At 36.7% G+C, this 15,302-nt stretch overlaps 2 protein-coding genes across 6 annotated transcripts in view; one reads left to right on the forward strand and one right to left on the reverse strand.

Annotated features, from left to right (window-relative positions):
- LOC137952278 (probable acyl-activating enzyme 16, chloroplastic) overlaps window positions 1-7,855 on the forward strand; it is a 54,397-nt gene extending 46,542 nt beyond the window's left edge. The window contains exons 16-20 of one of the 3 annotated variants that reach the window (XM_068799399.1): window positions 3,230-3,309; window positions 3,404-3,546; window positions 6,994-7,051; window positions 7,131-7,181; window positions 7,543-7,855. In XM_068799399.1, coding sequence (XP_068655500.1) covers window positions 3,230-3,309; window positions 3,404-3,546; window positions 6,994-7,051; window positions 7,131-7,181; window positions 7,543-7,683 — 473 coding nt within the window. In that variant the 3' untranslated portion in view covers window positions 7,684-7,855. Of the gene's footprint in view, window positions 1-3,229; window positions 3,310-3,403; window positions 3,547-6,993; window positions 7,052-7,130; window positions 7,364-7,542 lie in introns of those variants that run through there. The other 2 variants (XM_068799407.1, XM_068799415.1) reach the window with 2 other exon arrangements.
- A 561-nt stretch (window positions 7,856-8,416) lies between these two features.
- LOC137952306 (general transcription factor IIH subunit 2-like) lies at window positions 8,417-14,192 on the reverse strand. Of its 3 annotated transcripts, none has more exons than XM_068799438.1 (4): window positions 13,804-14,192; window positions 12,871-13,332; window positions 12,338-12,704; window positions 8,417-8,935 (listed from the first exon to the last, which is right to left on the reverse strand). In XM_068799438.1, exons 1-4 carry the CDS (start codon window positions 14,116-14,118, stop codon window positions 8,793-8,795), a joined length of 1,287 nt encoding a protein of 428 aa, XP_068655539.1. In that variant the 5' UTR covers window positions 14,119-14,192; the 3' UTR covers window positions 8,417-8,792. The 3 variants fall into 3 exon arrangements, with proteins under 3 accessions (XP_068655539.1, XP_068655554.1, XP_068655546.1); XM_068799453.1 differs by having other exon boundaries at window positions 13,845-14,018; XM_068799445.1 differs by having other exon boundaries at window positions 13,782-14,018.
- Window positions 14,193-15,302: the final 1,110 nt, after the last annotated feature.

Below are 15,302 nucleotides of genomic sequence, written 5' to 3' on the forward strand. Positions count from 1 at the left end.
GAAAACGACCTTCTAAGGCCACAAAAACTTCATAAAGTTATTACATAGACAACACAAGCCATCAACCCTAGGGTTATGGCACAAGAAAAAGGAAAAAGGTCTTACCTTTATCTTTAAACAATAGAAATTTTGTGAAATCCCCTCCTGGAGAATCTGCAGACTTGAGAAGTGGAAGATTCTTGCTAAGATCTCTCAACAATCAGATTGACTGTTTTGATACTACGTACAGAATAGTAGAAATTGGGAAAATAGAGAAGAAAGAGAGAAGAAACTAGAGAGAAAAGAAATTCTAGACGTGCTGCAGAGTGTGGCACACTTCTCAGAGATCGAAATTCGCCCTCCCTTTTTATTAAATAGGTCACCTAAGTGGAAACAGTACAATGACATAAATGCCCCTCTTGACTCAATTACTTATATCTCTTAGCATACACATCATATAAACCTGAAAATTGAACCTAATATATAGATTCTAAATAGACGAATACTCTCCTAACCCTAGAGGGGAAAACTAACAATGTAAAATAACCAAATTACCCTTGATACTAACAACTTTAACAATACTAAGGATTAACTCGCAAAACAACAAACCAAGAGTTGTTATTAAGCTTGACTTTGAAAAGGCCTTTGATAGAGTCAATTGGAAGCTAGTTGACCACATCCTTGATAAGATGGGTTTCTCCACCCGATGGAGATTCTGGATGAGAAGTTGTATCTCTAATGTATCCTGTTCTGTTCTGGTAAATGGCAAACCCTGTGGTTATATTAATGGCTCCAGGGGAATCAGGCAGGGGGACCCTCTTTCTCCCTTTCTATTCACTCTCATTGGAGAACAATTAGCTGCCATGGTCCGTCTTGCTAAAACGTCAGGATGGCTTACTCCTATTTCTTCTGACCCTGCTCTCAATATAAGCCTCCTCCAATATGCAGATGATACTATTCTTTTCTGTGATGGCTCCCTCAACTAAATTCATAATTTAAGCGTCCTTTTGAGCTTATTCAAAATCTCTTCTGGGCAAAAAATTAGTTGGGAGAAATCCTCTATCTCCGGTTACAATATTGAACCTGGATTACTCAGCTCCATGGCAAATTATCTTGGTTGCAACATAGAATCATCTATTGGATCCTATCTGGAATTGCCTCTGACTCCCCGTCTCCCCTCAAGCTTGTTGGCACCCTGTCATTGAGCATCTGGAAGGGCGACTCGCCACCTAGCGGGGGAAATTCTTATCTAAAGCAGGCAAGTTAGTTCTAATCAAATCATGTTTGCAGGGTATACCCACCTATTTTTTTTGTCTATGTTCCACTGCCCTGCATCTATTAGAAACAGAATTGACATTCTAAAAAGGCGTTTCCTTTGGGGTGGCCCGAATGGTGAAAAAAAATATCATCTAATCAAATGGGAGGAAGTGTGCAAACCTAAACTGTTGGGTGGATTGGGAATCCAAAACATCAACAACACAAACTCTGCTCTTCTTCTTAAGTGGATATGGAAATTTAATATGCAGCCAAACTTGATTTGGAGAGCCTTTGTAGCAGAAAAAGCAAATATTCATTATGGCTGGTGGACAGAAGGAGGGAGAATCTACTCTCTCTCACCTGTCTGGAAAAAAATCGTTCGGCTCCTTCCCAACTTCAAAGTGGCAACAAAATGTTACATTGGAAATGGAGGATTAACCAAATTCTGGTAGGACTAGTGGATTGGCCAATCTCAACTCAACATTAGTTTTCCAGAAATATCTGGCCTCTCAGGTAACTCGGAGGCTCTCTTTTCTGACATCTGGTCAGAAAATGGGGATTGGAATTTAAATCTCAGAAGACATCTCACTAATGCATTCGAACTCCTTCACCACCTCCCAACCAGACAGCCAAACACCTCAGGTGACACTCTAATTTGGACTCCCTGTCCAAAAGGTATGTTCTCCACATCTTCCGTCAACAAATTCTTAAACCACCTCTCCTCAACTCTCCCAAAGCGCCCTATTGCCTATGTATGGGACCTCCTTACCCGCCCCTCCACGTGCCAAAGTCTTCATATGGTCTGCTTGTAGAAACAAAATCCTCACCTCTGATTCCTTGATCCATAGGGGCACCCCTATCTTAGACCCTCTCTGCCCTTTCTGCAAAATACTCCAGAAACGGCAACCCATATTCTTCTGTCATGTCAATTCACCCACTTAGTCTGGACGTCCCTTTTAAACAAAATTGTTCTGCAATACTATGCATCCGGGAACTTAACAGACACAGTCCTCTCTGTCATTAACTCAAACCTTCCAAAGCTAGGTAAAATGCTAATATCTTGTTGTGTGGGTCATATTATCTGGGCACTCTGGAAAGAACGAAATAAGAAAAAATTCAAATTCAAAATCTCCTCTGTTGAAGATATGACTCAGCAAATTTCTAACCAAGTTTCTGTCTGGCTATTAAATAAAAAAGAATTCAGCAACCTTGGTGGTACAAACTTTAGGAGTAACTGGCAATCTATCGCTGCCCCTCGCCATCCTACTATGGCAATTTGGGCCCCTCCTCCCCTCAGGGTTCTTGAAGCTCAATTTTGATGGAAGTGCTCTTGGCTTCTTGGGCCCAGCAGGGTTCGGTGGTGTCATCCATGATGAAAAGGGTGATCTCCTCTTCTCCTATGCTGGCCCCCTCGGCATCTCAAATTCTACTACGGCAGAGCTCTCGGGTCTCTTACACGGGCTCAAAATCTTCTCTAGCAACCTTTCTCCTCCCCTTTATATTAAAGGCAACTCAAAAGTGGTCATCAATTCGTGTGCAAACCACGGCCATCCCCCATGGCGTCACTGGGATATGTTCAAAGAGATATGTAATTTATTTTCTTCTTTAAACTGTAAGTGGAGTCATATTCCACAATCCACTAATCACTTGGCAGATTCCTAGGCCAAGGCAGGTATCTCTCTCCAACACTTTGTTGTGGAGTCAGGCCCCCAACATTAGGTTTGTAATCTTCTTCTTTGTTTTCAATATATGCACCATTTTTCAAAAAAAAAAAAAACTCACAGAACACTGGCACATGCATGTAGGTAATTATCCAATACTTGCTGAGCCAGGTATTTGGATTGCCGTAGTATTAGCTGGAGAGGCTCATTGCTGATAATATTTGACTCAGATCCATCATAGATCTGTTGTATTGTCATGTATCTTTATTTTATTTAGCTTTCTGTAAGTTACTCTGCAGTACCTCATTGATTAGTTTTGATGGAACTTCTAGGGGAAAATGCTGAACCGATAGAACTTGAGGAAGCTGCATTACGGAGTAGTCTAATTCAACAAATTGTTGTCATTGGCCAGGTGAAACAGAGAAGTTCCATTTTACGTTGAAATGACTGCTAGACTTGTCCACAGTTAATGTAGTTTAGAAATCAAATTGAATTTTTGTCAACAGGATCAAAGGCGTCTTGGTGCCCTAATTTTTCCAAATAAAGAGGAACTTTTATTTGCTGTGAAAATGTCAACTCCCACTATCAATGGCTTTGAAGTTAGCAAGGAAATGATGACCAGTTTGTTACGTGAGGAGCTTAAGACATGGTATGCATATTTTGACTTAGAAGCTCATTTAAATGAGAAAAACAACTTTAGCTTAGAGTCTGACTTAAATATGAAGCATACTAACAATCTGATTACTAAATCCTATCAACTAAGAGATTGGATACAAATTACTTTGTAGAAATAGATCAAGACTTCAAACTTTACAGTTTTTCTGTCTTGAATAGTTTATCTACCCTCGGCATATGTATCATAAAAACCCAATCCGGAATAAATAAAAACAAATGAATCTTGCATGTAAACTGCAGTGAGGATGTGTACAAGCTGCAGAGAAAAGAAACTTCTTGAGGAGAGATTTCTTTGGTCTGGATTTTCTGGAATAGCTTTTTGTGTTCAAGCTTCTACAACTTGGGTAGGTAGGTCGATAGTGCTCCCTACTACGTGCCACTCATTTATTTTGTTTATCGAAAAGTCCCACATCGATAAGTGTTAAGAAAAGTTTTGTTTTATAAAATTGAGCAATAGTCCTCCTAAGTGGTTAGTTAATTTGGAATAGAATCGGATTCAATCTTAATATGGTATCAAAGCCTGCTGGGCCAGTTTATGCCTCATTGAGTTTGTATCCCGTCTGTATGTCTACGTCTTAGGCCTGTCTAAGCCTAAACGTAAGGGGTAGTATTAGTTGGAATAATTTCTCATAGATAAACGTTAAGAGTTGTAGGTTTGTAAAATCGAGAAATAGGCCTCCTAGGTGCCTAGTAATTTTAGGATAGAATGAGCTCAATCTTAACATCTTGACGTTCCTGAATTTGAGTAGTTTTTTTAGCTGTTGTTCTAGAGGGCAGACAATTTTTCCTTCATAGGGTTAGTTAGTTTCCTTTCTAAAAAATGTGAAATTATTCTCACCCCTTCACAAAATCATATTTTACTATCATCTTCTTGGATTTAGAAGATATTTAATTTTACCCTTTTTGATTATTTTTATGACTATAATTGGCAACTGTAAGCTTCTTTTTTTAATTGAGTCAACCAATTAAAAGTTTAAGTTTTTTTTTTTTTTTGAAACAATGTAAGTTTAAGTTTATTAGTAGCAACTTTTAAAGAAAGGTAGGGGAACCACCTTCCCTCCCTTCCAATGTCAAAAGTGAGTTGAGGGGAGGGGAGGCCCCTTTTGACTTGCCTTGAGCACCAATACCTGAACCCCCCCCTGCACATCATTGGAGCAGAAGGCCCCAACCTCCCTCTTCTTTTTTGTAGGAACAAAGACGGAGATGGTTTGGCCTCCCCTTTTTCAATTTATAGAAACAAAGAGGGAGGACAAGGGTTTCTCCTTCAGGATCCTACCATTTGTTGAAGAACTATGTCATTTTGTAAGAAAAAACAGGATTATATGTAATTTGGTTAGAAGAGTGGCATGCGTGTAATTACAAGAGAACAAGAGTGTTAAAATCTGCGAGTGTGGTAGGTGTCGAAATAGGGTAGGTGTGGTAGGTGCGTGTTGACTAAAGAATGTGTGGAAGTGTGATGGGTGAACCTCTTGGACACCTATAATAGACCACGATCCTTCATTGTAATATATGAATTCATAATCTAGATGAGCCTTTCACAAATAAAAATGAAAGAAAGGAAAATTTACACCCAAATACTTGGAGAGTACCTTCTCCTTGAGAGGTCAAAGCTTCCACTTCTTTTCAGCACAAAGTAGAGTGTGTTGGAGCTTGTCTAGAATGAAATGCAAGGAATAGGTGGAGGAAAGAGGAATGGCAATGCAATTGTGTAACACTCTTTCACTAAAAAAACACTTTTGAGAAGTATTGCAAGATTTGAGAATAAAGGCTTCAAGATTTTGCCAATAAATACTCATTAACTTCTCTGTGTGGTTTTGTGGGGTATTTATAACTTTTCCAAGCCGAACTAGCCCTTTTTTGCCCATTTGAAAAAATCAGTATGTTGATTGATCGATCAATCGATCATAACGGCTCTTTTTCTATTAGGATGTGACTTATTGATCGATAGACTGATCGATCAACAAGTTACCGTTGTTCCAAAAAAGTTAAGTTAAACCAATCATTACCAAGAGATGATCAATCAATCAGAATTCTCTCTAGCTGTGCAATGCAAGTATGAACCATCAATGAACTTCCTGTGATCGATCATGCTTTTTGTCCCTGATTGGCAAGATTTTGTTTGATCGATGAATCGTGTGGGATGATCAATCATTCCATGTAAATTTGTTTGCCTAGACAATATTTATCGATCATGCTTTATAGCATGATACGGCCTTGTTCTAGATGATCGATCAATCAATTATGGTTGATCGATTATGTTGTATAATCTTGGCCTACACACTTCTGGATGATCGATCATTCGAATGCCAGTTTGACTTTTAAAGTATGGAAATGAATTAATCTAAGTGCTCTAACATGTTCTAGAGGATGTATATGATGTTCCTAAACATGTGTATATGTCATGCATGTCCTAAAGCTCCATGTATACCATTGTACTTTAAAGAAAGGAGTTAAGATAGCTTTCTTACATTTTTGACTGAGTTTTGATATACATCATTGACACTTATTCTATTCTTGTTGTCTTCTTCTTCATGGGTACTTTTTCAAGAGATGTCCTTCTATGTTGCTTGAGGTCTTGTGTAAGCTTGATCATTTTGAAGCTTTAGACCTTGAGAGGTGTTTTCTCTTGAAGGTAAAGTTGTTAGTTCTGTTAAGTTTTATTATCATCAAAATCAACAAAGGAGTCAACCTAAGGTCAACGGGGGAGAGTAGCGAAGTGTCACGCTTGAGTAACTAGCTTGAAATATGGAGCACTTGTGTAAACTACAGAATGGTTGGGGCTTTTATCTACCAAGACTGCACCTCATTTCTGGGCTTAAAACATACAACCTGGGAGACACAGAGAACATACTGACAGGCCATCTAACTGATATAGACCAAAATCTCTATTTGATCTTATACAATATAGAAGTTGGGCCACGTCTATCTCAAAATTGTTAGTTGTAAATAGGCCTTTTTTCAACTAATAAGCCCATAACTAACTAGCAAATATTCAACCACTGACATGGAGCATTGTTGTTGGTCAGAAATTGGTGATATAATAGAAACTTCTTGTATTCATAGATTAAGGTCTGTTTTTGTTAGTTATAGAATCCTCATATCTTGTATGACAGCTGTTTCTTTTTTCTTTTTGTTGAAAGTAAAACTTCTTAGTAGAGCTGTTTATTCTTCAATAAAAGATAGTTCTTCCTACCAAATCAAATTCTCTTCAACACACTTTTCCATTTCAGATAGGAACTTCAGTGACAATAACGAGGCTAAGTCTAATTTCTTAGCGTTTTTATACTAATTACCAACTACATTGACTTTTCTTTCTTAAAAATAAAAATTTCTCAAAGAACGAACTATATCTCGATATTTGTATCTTAACAGCCTTACCATAACTGAGATTTTGTTCATCAACCTCTTTTACTTTCTTCAGGACCAGAGAGTGTACTTTTCAGATTGGCCCGATCTTGATAGTGGATGAGCCTTTTACGGTAATCTCTTTCCTTATAAAATCATAAAATAAAAACTGTTAGGTATTGTGCTTAAGAGATCGTATGTATTGAGTTGCAGGTGGAGAATGGTCTCATGACTCCAACCATGAAAGTACGGAGGGACAAAGTGGTGAGCAAATACAGAGATGATATTACCAGAATGTATAATAACTAATGTTCTTTTCTAAATGCATCTTCATAGGATAAAAAGCTGTGAACAGTTTGTGTCCATCTTGGAATCTAACAGTAATCTAAAAATTGTAATAAATGCACATTTGAAACTTGTAATAAAATAAGAAGTGCTTCCCTTATTGCCTGTACAACATCTAAAAGTGTTAAAAAAAAAATGATGTTGCCTACCTGAGGACCTTAAAACGGAAGAAGATTGCCATCCTTTTCTAGCAAATTCTTTGATTGAGGTGATCAAGAAGTTGAAAGTACTGAAATCTTTATCTACTCATAAGAGTAATAGTTTGAACTTTGTCCTACAGGTCTTTCAGAGCAAGCATCTGTCCTCTCCAAAAATATTCTCAACTTTAAGACCTTTTCACCGACCTAAAAGGCAAAAACTTTTCTTTTTTGTGGCAACTTGTGGTAACTCTCCTACAAGTCTGTTATTTTTAGTTGGGTGAGTAACTTTATCAATTCCAATGGCTACTGATAAACCTTGAGAGGAGGCGGCTTTTTTCATTTTCAAAACTCACTTTTTTGAAGGGTCAGACACCCTTTAGCTCTCCTACTAAAAGGCTCGACTCTTTTTAATTTATAACTTGTTGTTTATAGGGGTAGTTTTCAGTTTTTCAATTGAAAGTGTCAACTGTTTGATTCCTTTTAGTCTTTTATGTCTCAAGTCTTCATTTTAATTCTCTATTGAAGTGCTCAAAATCTTATGGATGGAATCATCTCCTTTTACCCAAATTTGTCTATTACAATTAAGTTACAAATATAAAAAAAAAAAGATATTCATTATAATCAGCAATATGAACTAATCCAATCCACACCTGATCCGATTTGCATAAAAATGTATCACATGTAGATTTTGAAGTTACCCAATTGCTTCGCAAGATCTTTGGGTGAAAAAAAATTGTAATTAATCCGATCCAATCCGAGTCCCAATAGTATTTGAGTTAAAATCTGACTCACATTAGATCGGATGTGTAACCCTAATTTAAAATATAAGAAGTGACCAACGGATAAACTGCTCTTATTGTAGGAGTGAAGTGAGAAAGGTTTCAAGCGACGGATGGGGGCATTATACAGAAGAAAATGCTGAAAAAACTGTAAGATACAAGGGTATACATCTCATCAAAACATCTCCATTTGGAAGATGTCTCAAATTCTCAGGAGAACGAAACATCTTCCAGATTGAGCATGAAACAGAGCAATCCCTATTCCATTCATGACTTTCCTGAGAAAGATATACAATGATAGAAGAGATGTAGTTTCACCTGTTTGATGGATTCTTTCTGAAGGCACTAATCCAATATCTCAAACATTAGCAAGAGAAAAACAAAAACGAACTCTTTACTTCTTTTGGCAATTATGGCTGACTATTCTGAAGACTTTATAATCGTAGACGTATAAGCATCCTGCAGCATGATCATTATGAACGACGTATTCTCCTTCAGTAATAATGACCAGCCAGCGGGTCCAAGTATTGAGCCAGAACCGTTAATAAGACAATGGGTCTTCATCTCGTAAACCTTGCTTTGGTACAGAAACCAAAAGAATACAGTAGCAGTCACTGTTTATTCTCAAGCTTTGAATCCCTGATGCTCTCGCAGCCTGGGCAATTGTGCAGACTCTCATGAATATAGATGTCACAAAAAAGGCAGAAGTGTTGCTTGCACTTTGGACATTCAACACGGATGATAGAATTGGTTCCTGAAAGGAATGGATTAAACAAGTGGAAAGTCAGTTTAATTTTTGTCAAGTAACTAAAAGTATATAAAGCATTGAAACCATTGACACCAAACATGGATAAGAAGATCATTACTAAAGGTCCGACTAAGTCTAATTCACACATTATAAGCCTGATTCTGAGGACTTATTGTGCTCTCATCTAAACAAGACTTTTTTTCTAAACTTAAAAAGAAAGGCATTCTACTGCTACGTGTACTCAAGACATGCTATGCTGGAAGTGCAAGTTTTTTCACCAGACAAGAGAAGGAAAAAACTTCTATTTTCAACTGCAAAAATAAAAAAAAGTTGTACAGCAGTAAGTTCCAGCTGTATTCTTATGCTCACATTTCAGTTCTGCTTGCTTCTCTAATATATCCATCTTGTCTACAAAGTGTTGCAATCACATTTCAGTTCTACTCACTTCTCAAACTTATCCATTAATGATGATTCTCCCACTTGAAACAAAAGTTTCCATATTCCTAACTTCACTTCTTAAAAGTTGCCTCAAAGACTCCCCTGGTACAACAGAACCTAATGCCACAACAATAAGACTAAGCTGTGGCCTCAATCCTCAACTGTTGAAACCTAAATTACAAACCTTCATTTGATGACATCACCTATTGATTTCTCTAATTGCGCTCGACGGTTCACACTGCTGTAAATTTTGCTCCATATAAATATATATAGATGTACATCATAGTTGATATTGGTGGGAGAGGAGTGGTTGGGTAGGGGTGTGCAAAGTCTGAAGTCTGGAAATCTTTGGACTTTGGTCAGATTTGAAAAAGTCAAAGGTAAGGTAAATTTTACCCTAACTTCAACAAGCCTGGACAGGTATCTATCTACAAATTTGCCAAAAAGCCCAAAAAGAAAGTCAGACCTCTAGATGTCAGGCTTTGAAATAAAAGCAGAAGATTTCTCCATCAAGAGAGACCCTCTCCAACTTCGTTCTGCAGTTCTCACATCCCAAGAGGAAGAGAGGTCCTCCTCCCTCCCCTCATTCCCTAGAAACAGAAAGGGAGGATGGTTGGCGTTTTTCCCTGTCTGTAAACCAAAAAAAGGGCAAGGCCAAGGACCAGAGGTCTCCCCCTCCCCTTCCTCTTTATGATTTTTACAGAGATGGGAAGTACTTGCCCCATTTTTTTCTGCACAGACCCAGGGCCTTCCTGCCTTTTCTTTTGCCCCGGGACGGAGAGGCCCTGTTTACTTTTTCAAGTTAATATTTCATTTTTTTATTTTTTAGATTTGAGTTTAACTTCTGTTTAGTTTACTATTTAATACTTATTTATACTTTAAAATAATCCATCTTATCTTAAAAAAATTTTTATTGCTTAGATGATAATTCTAGTTTACCTTATTAACTAATGTTAATTTTATCTAACTAACTTGAGTTTAAATTAAGTGCAAACTAAGAAGATTCAAGTATAAAATAATTCTAAAACTTAGATTAACTGATTAAATAGAGTAATTATAGTTTAGCATTGCTTATCTTTATTAGCTTTGGCTTTAGTTTGTGTAAAGCTTTTAATATTTAGTGCTTTTAAAAAGTATTTTACTCAAAATTAAACTTCTTAAAATAATTTATAAACTTAAACACATAGTTTTTATCAGTTACAAGTTAAAATAGCTGTATTTTTTATAACAAAGATAATTTTTTTTCTACAATTATTTTTTCTGCAAATCCATATGTACGAGATCATTTATCTCACTAACTCAAAATTTTGGACATCCTTTTCACCAACCTTTAGCTTTTAAAATCCATAGGATGCACAAAATTCTCATGAATCCAAGGATTAATAAATCCATAAAACCCCTCTCTCCCTAAGATTAATGGATGAATAAACATCTTCAAACCCTATGTTGTGGAGATTATTTGATCCAAAACACCTTCAAAGCATCATCCTATGGAGTGGCAGCAGTGATTAGACTTACTAATGTGTGCCTGTGTGTGTATGTGTCTGTGTCTGTGATCCAACTTCACATGGTATCAAAATAAGAACTCGTATGTGGGCCTTCACCCAAATTATCCACATGTAAGAGCCCAGAGGGCCTACACGTGAAGGAGAGTATTAAGAATAGTCCCACATGGATTAATGAGAACAAATATGTTGAGTTTGTTGGGAAAGAGGTTTCCTATGATGACTAGTCATTTTGGGATAAGCCTTGGACCCAACTTCACACATCATTATGTGGAAGTGTAATTGAATTGCAATACTCAAAAAGAAAGAAAGTACAAAGACATGAACAAAACCTAAGAAAAGAAATAGTATAAAGATGGGGAATCCACAGTTTCATCAACACACTTCAAGTCAGCATCAATTTAAAGTATCTGAATAGTTACTTTTTGAGAAACCATTAAACAACACAAAATGCAAATCATGACAATCATTACTTCCTAACTACACTCGTTATTAATATATATTATATATAGCTTAACTTTAATTTTTGACAAATTTGGTACAGCAATTTGAAAAGGGATCATTTTGCATTTTAAATACTAGTTCACACTCTACATTAAGAAAAGAGAACAATAATTACTTGTTAATAAAGGCCGTTGGTTAGAGAGTAATAATTACTTGCTAATAAAGGCCGTTGGTTAGAGAGCAATAATTACTTGTTAATAAAGGCCGTTGGTTAGCTCTCTAAAGTTCAATGCACCTTTCAGTTTCCTACTAGAGAGCATGTAATGCAGGATGCCTAGGGACCAAATAAAATCACCGGCTCCAAAACTAATATATGAATTACATGTGCCTTGATGCTTTATTGGTCAGAATCACTCAAAGGGGTCTGCTTATCACCCTGTGCAAGGGTGATAAAGACAACCATGTCATGTATAGGCTTTTATTAAGTTTTTTTTTTCGGTAATTTTAAATTCACACTTCAAAACATATTTTTGGTAATTATTTTTCTTTTCTTTTTCTTTTTTTTGAATGTGCTGCAATGACAACATTACAAAAAAATAAATCAATAAAGAAGAAAACAAAACAAAATAGAGAAGCTGAAATCATACTTGAAATTTCGTTTTTCAGAAAGGACGAAATCCTAATTTAATTCAAGGATTGGGTTTCACATGTAAATACTTGTTTTTGAACTAATTCATACATCTTCTTCAAAATAAAAAAATAATAAAAAATAATGTCATAAATGTTCAGAAGCTTTGCTGCACCATTGATGTGTTTCTCTGCTTATGAAAGGAAGCTTATATGTTTTTCATTACTGTCTTTTTTCTTTTTCTAGAATAGTGAGAAAAAATTTAACAGCCTCAAGCTATGGAGATAACAGCATGACATTTTCAACTCACAGAATCTAATCACAATATATGGATGACTCTCGAGACAAAAATTCTAAACTATATAATTTATAATATCTTCACTAGATACATACCAGGTTTTAGAAGACTTTGCTGGCAACCAAAACAAACTTTGGACAATTTGTGATTTACATAACTCTGAGGTACTTCAATGAATGGATCAATAGGAAATAGATGATGGTAGGATCTTGCTAAATGGGGAGATGATACAAGTGTCAGACCACATGTACGACACTCTGTAGGAAGTTCACAAACACGTGCTTTACATCTCGGACAAGTGTACACTCCACCAACTTTAGCTGTTTGATGACATGAACATATTGAGACGGCACTCTCGCTTCCCCTTTGAGGGAATCCCATCTTAATCAAATTGGCAGCAGCAAATTCCGCTATTGCTGGCGGTGGAGGTGCATGCTCTAGCAGCAGCTCTTTAAGATGCAACTGCCAAAAGAAAAGACAATTTCCTGAAATGTATTTGACATTGGGTAAAGGAACCCAAGTATGAAAAAAGTTTAAGCTATCTAACAAGTACCATACAAATGGACAGCTCATGTAAAAGAACCAATAAATCACACTCAAGCAGCAAAAATCCATAAAAAGGACTCACCTCTTCCAATACCACAGAATATACACCCCCCGTCTGCTCGCACAGATGCTTACATATGTAAATTTCAGCTGATAGGCCAATAACAGAACACCTTATTTTCGCTTTTTTACATTTTTGAATTGTCTCCATTATATCCCCTGGGTCACAGGTACTGAGTGCAGAATATAAGATTAAAACTTCCCGGTGACCATATGTTGGAATTTGGCAGAGGTAGCCATGAACCAGATCAAGGGCGTTTTGTAAGGAAGCATCACCTGAACACTCCAGTTTTCCAAGCAAAGCCTTTATATGTGAATCAGGACTGGTACCTAGGTCAGTTAAGCAATGAGCCACACCATCTTTTATGATTGCCAGACCAATGTGACTAAGTGGGTTCTGATCAAAGAACTCTCTAACAAATATCTCAACATGTTTTGCTACTACAGCTCTCCGAGTTGGCCGGAAATCCGTTTCGGCAGCTGCCTGCATGGACCAAATTAGAACTTCTTAGTTTACCTGTTGTTAACTGAAGCAAATGAAATACCCATCCACAGGAAACATGAGAGGGATGTGGTAAGAGAGTTTATGATAAACAGTTCAAAAAAAAACAAAAAAAAACTCAATTGCCCAGCCAGGAGGAAGAGGACACAAACATCAGCAATGTATCATTTCTAACACCACATTAATCGTTCTAAACTAACATCAAATGTATCAGGACATATATAACATATCGTGACAAACATCAAATGTTTCACTATTTATGAAGCCTCCATCGAAATCACTAAATCCCCACCCCCAAAAACGTATCGCCGACTAGACTCTCAGTTGATCCCAAAGTCCTTATTTAAAAGTTTTCTAGCTAAGATAAATTAATCAAATGATACTTCCACTAAAAAAGAAGATTTACTAAAGAGACAAAAAAGAATGGCTACATTGATGTATAAGGAGACCAACCCTCGAAAGATCGATGACGACGTAAAGATACCGAATAAGACCTTTCTGGATCCTGACAGTAGAAGAATACGACTGTACGCGGCGGCGGTACTGGGCGTGGTGGAGACTGGCACTATCGACGGGTCTGAGGAGACCATACTCGTCTTCCTGCAGCGATTCCCATGATCGCTCGTCAGCGTAAGCTCTCTCCCATGCCTCTAAGCCCTTCTCGTTCTCCTCGTCTTCTTCCTCGTCTTCCTCACGCTCAGGAATTTTTTCGCTTCGACCACTTTCTTCCCCGTTTCGCCTTCGGAGCTCCAGTCCGACGCTGTTCATCTCATCGCGCAACCGGCGGCTGCCTCACCGGCTTTGCTCGCTCTTCAGTATAGACTGTACCGAGTACAGGTCACACCACTTACAAAAGCCTGCAAATTTATATGTAATCCTCTAATGTGTTTAAATTTATTTGCAAACCATGTTTACAAAGATATATTTTTTCTTATAAATGAAATAAGCTTATTATAATGTTCCAAAAGACATTTATAGTAAAAATACATTTCCCGTGACCATTAGTGCCTCATATTTCTTAGACATTTTTCTATTTAGAAATTCTTACCAAGAAAATCATATAATTTTTTCAACCAAAATGGATCAGAAAACCATAGGAAAAATTTTTAAATAAGTATTTAACAATTAATATTGTAATACTCTCAATACAAGGTAATTTTTCAGGACAATTTTGTATTTGACATTTTATGTTAATTATCGAATAAATATGGTAATGTATGAGAATTATTATTATTAATTTCTATTTATTTTCCTAAAAAATGCACTAACATGTCTATTTAATTTTCCTTGGAAATTTCTAAAATTTTCCATGTAATAAGTTTCTTAGATGTGCATTCTAAGAAAAACATTTTAAACTTTTTTTTTCTGATATATAAATTTCAAATGAACATGAACAAAAAGTTCTTACAAATATAATTAATTATTAATAACATGTGAATGAATGAGTATATGAGTTGTGCCAACTAGAGCCCCATATTGTTGATTTCAAGCAAGGAGATAGTGGCCTGCAACTATGAGCCACCAAAGCTTTGTCAGAATCATTCAAGGGCCCTACCCATGTTCACCCTCCTTTTACAACAAATCAACAATGTTATTCAATGTCAAGAATCAGCCAAGGGTGGGTGTAACGTTTCCATATGTGTCAGATTGCTTAAAGTCCAAAAAACCCAAAAACAAATACAATTACTTAACATCCATGACACTGACTGTAACACATTGTCCCCCTTTTAACAAATGCTTTGACAAGTGCTTCTCATCAGATCACATGCCATCTACTTTTCTTTTCAGTTTTTTTCTCTTTCTTTATCTCCCCATGAGAGCATCTTATATCTCTGTCATCCCCTTTCCATAATCCATGCAGCTAAATCCGGCTGGCCTAAAGGAGAGAATCCCACTTTAGACATTATCAGGAATAAATTAAAGATGAGAGAAGTGAGGATCAACTACCCACC

This window comes from Aristolochia californica, unplaced genomic scaffold (assembly GCF_029961685.1).
Source record: "Aristolochia californica isolate CCGP_79_NKW_82.1479 unplaced genomic scaffold, dmAriCali1.0.hap1 SCAF_1, whole genome shotgun sequence".
NCBI classification, from domain to species: domain Eukaryota; kingdom Viridiplantae; phylum Streptophyta; class Magnoliopsida; order Piperales; family Aristolochiaceae; genus Aristolochia; species Aristolochia californica.

What these genes read in the sequence shown, in the direction of transcription:
- LOC137952306 (XM_068799438.1), bottom strand. Translation starts at nt 14,118, where the DNA reads ATGAACAGCGTCGGACTGGAGCTCCGAAGGCGAAACGGGGAAGAAAGT. An exon ending in TCGTCATCGATCTTTCGAGG is followed by an intron (nt 13,333 to 13,803) that starts GTTGGTCTCCTT and finishes TGGTCCATGCAG; the next exon opens with GCAGCTGCCGAAACGGATTT. An exon ending in ATTCTGTGGTATTGGAAGAG is followed by an intron (nt 12,705 to 12,870) that starts GTGAGTCCTTTT and finishes TTCTTTTGGCAG; the next exon opens with TTGCATCTTAAAGAGCTGCT.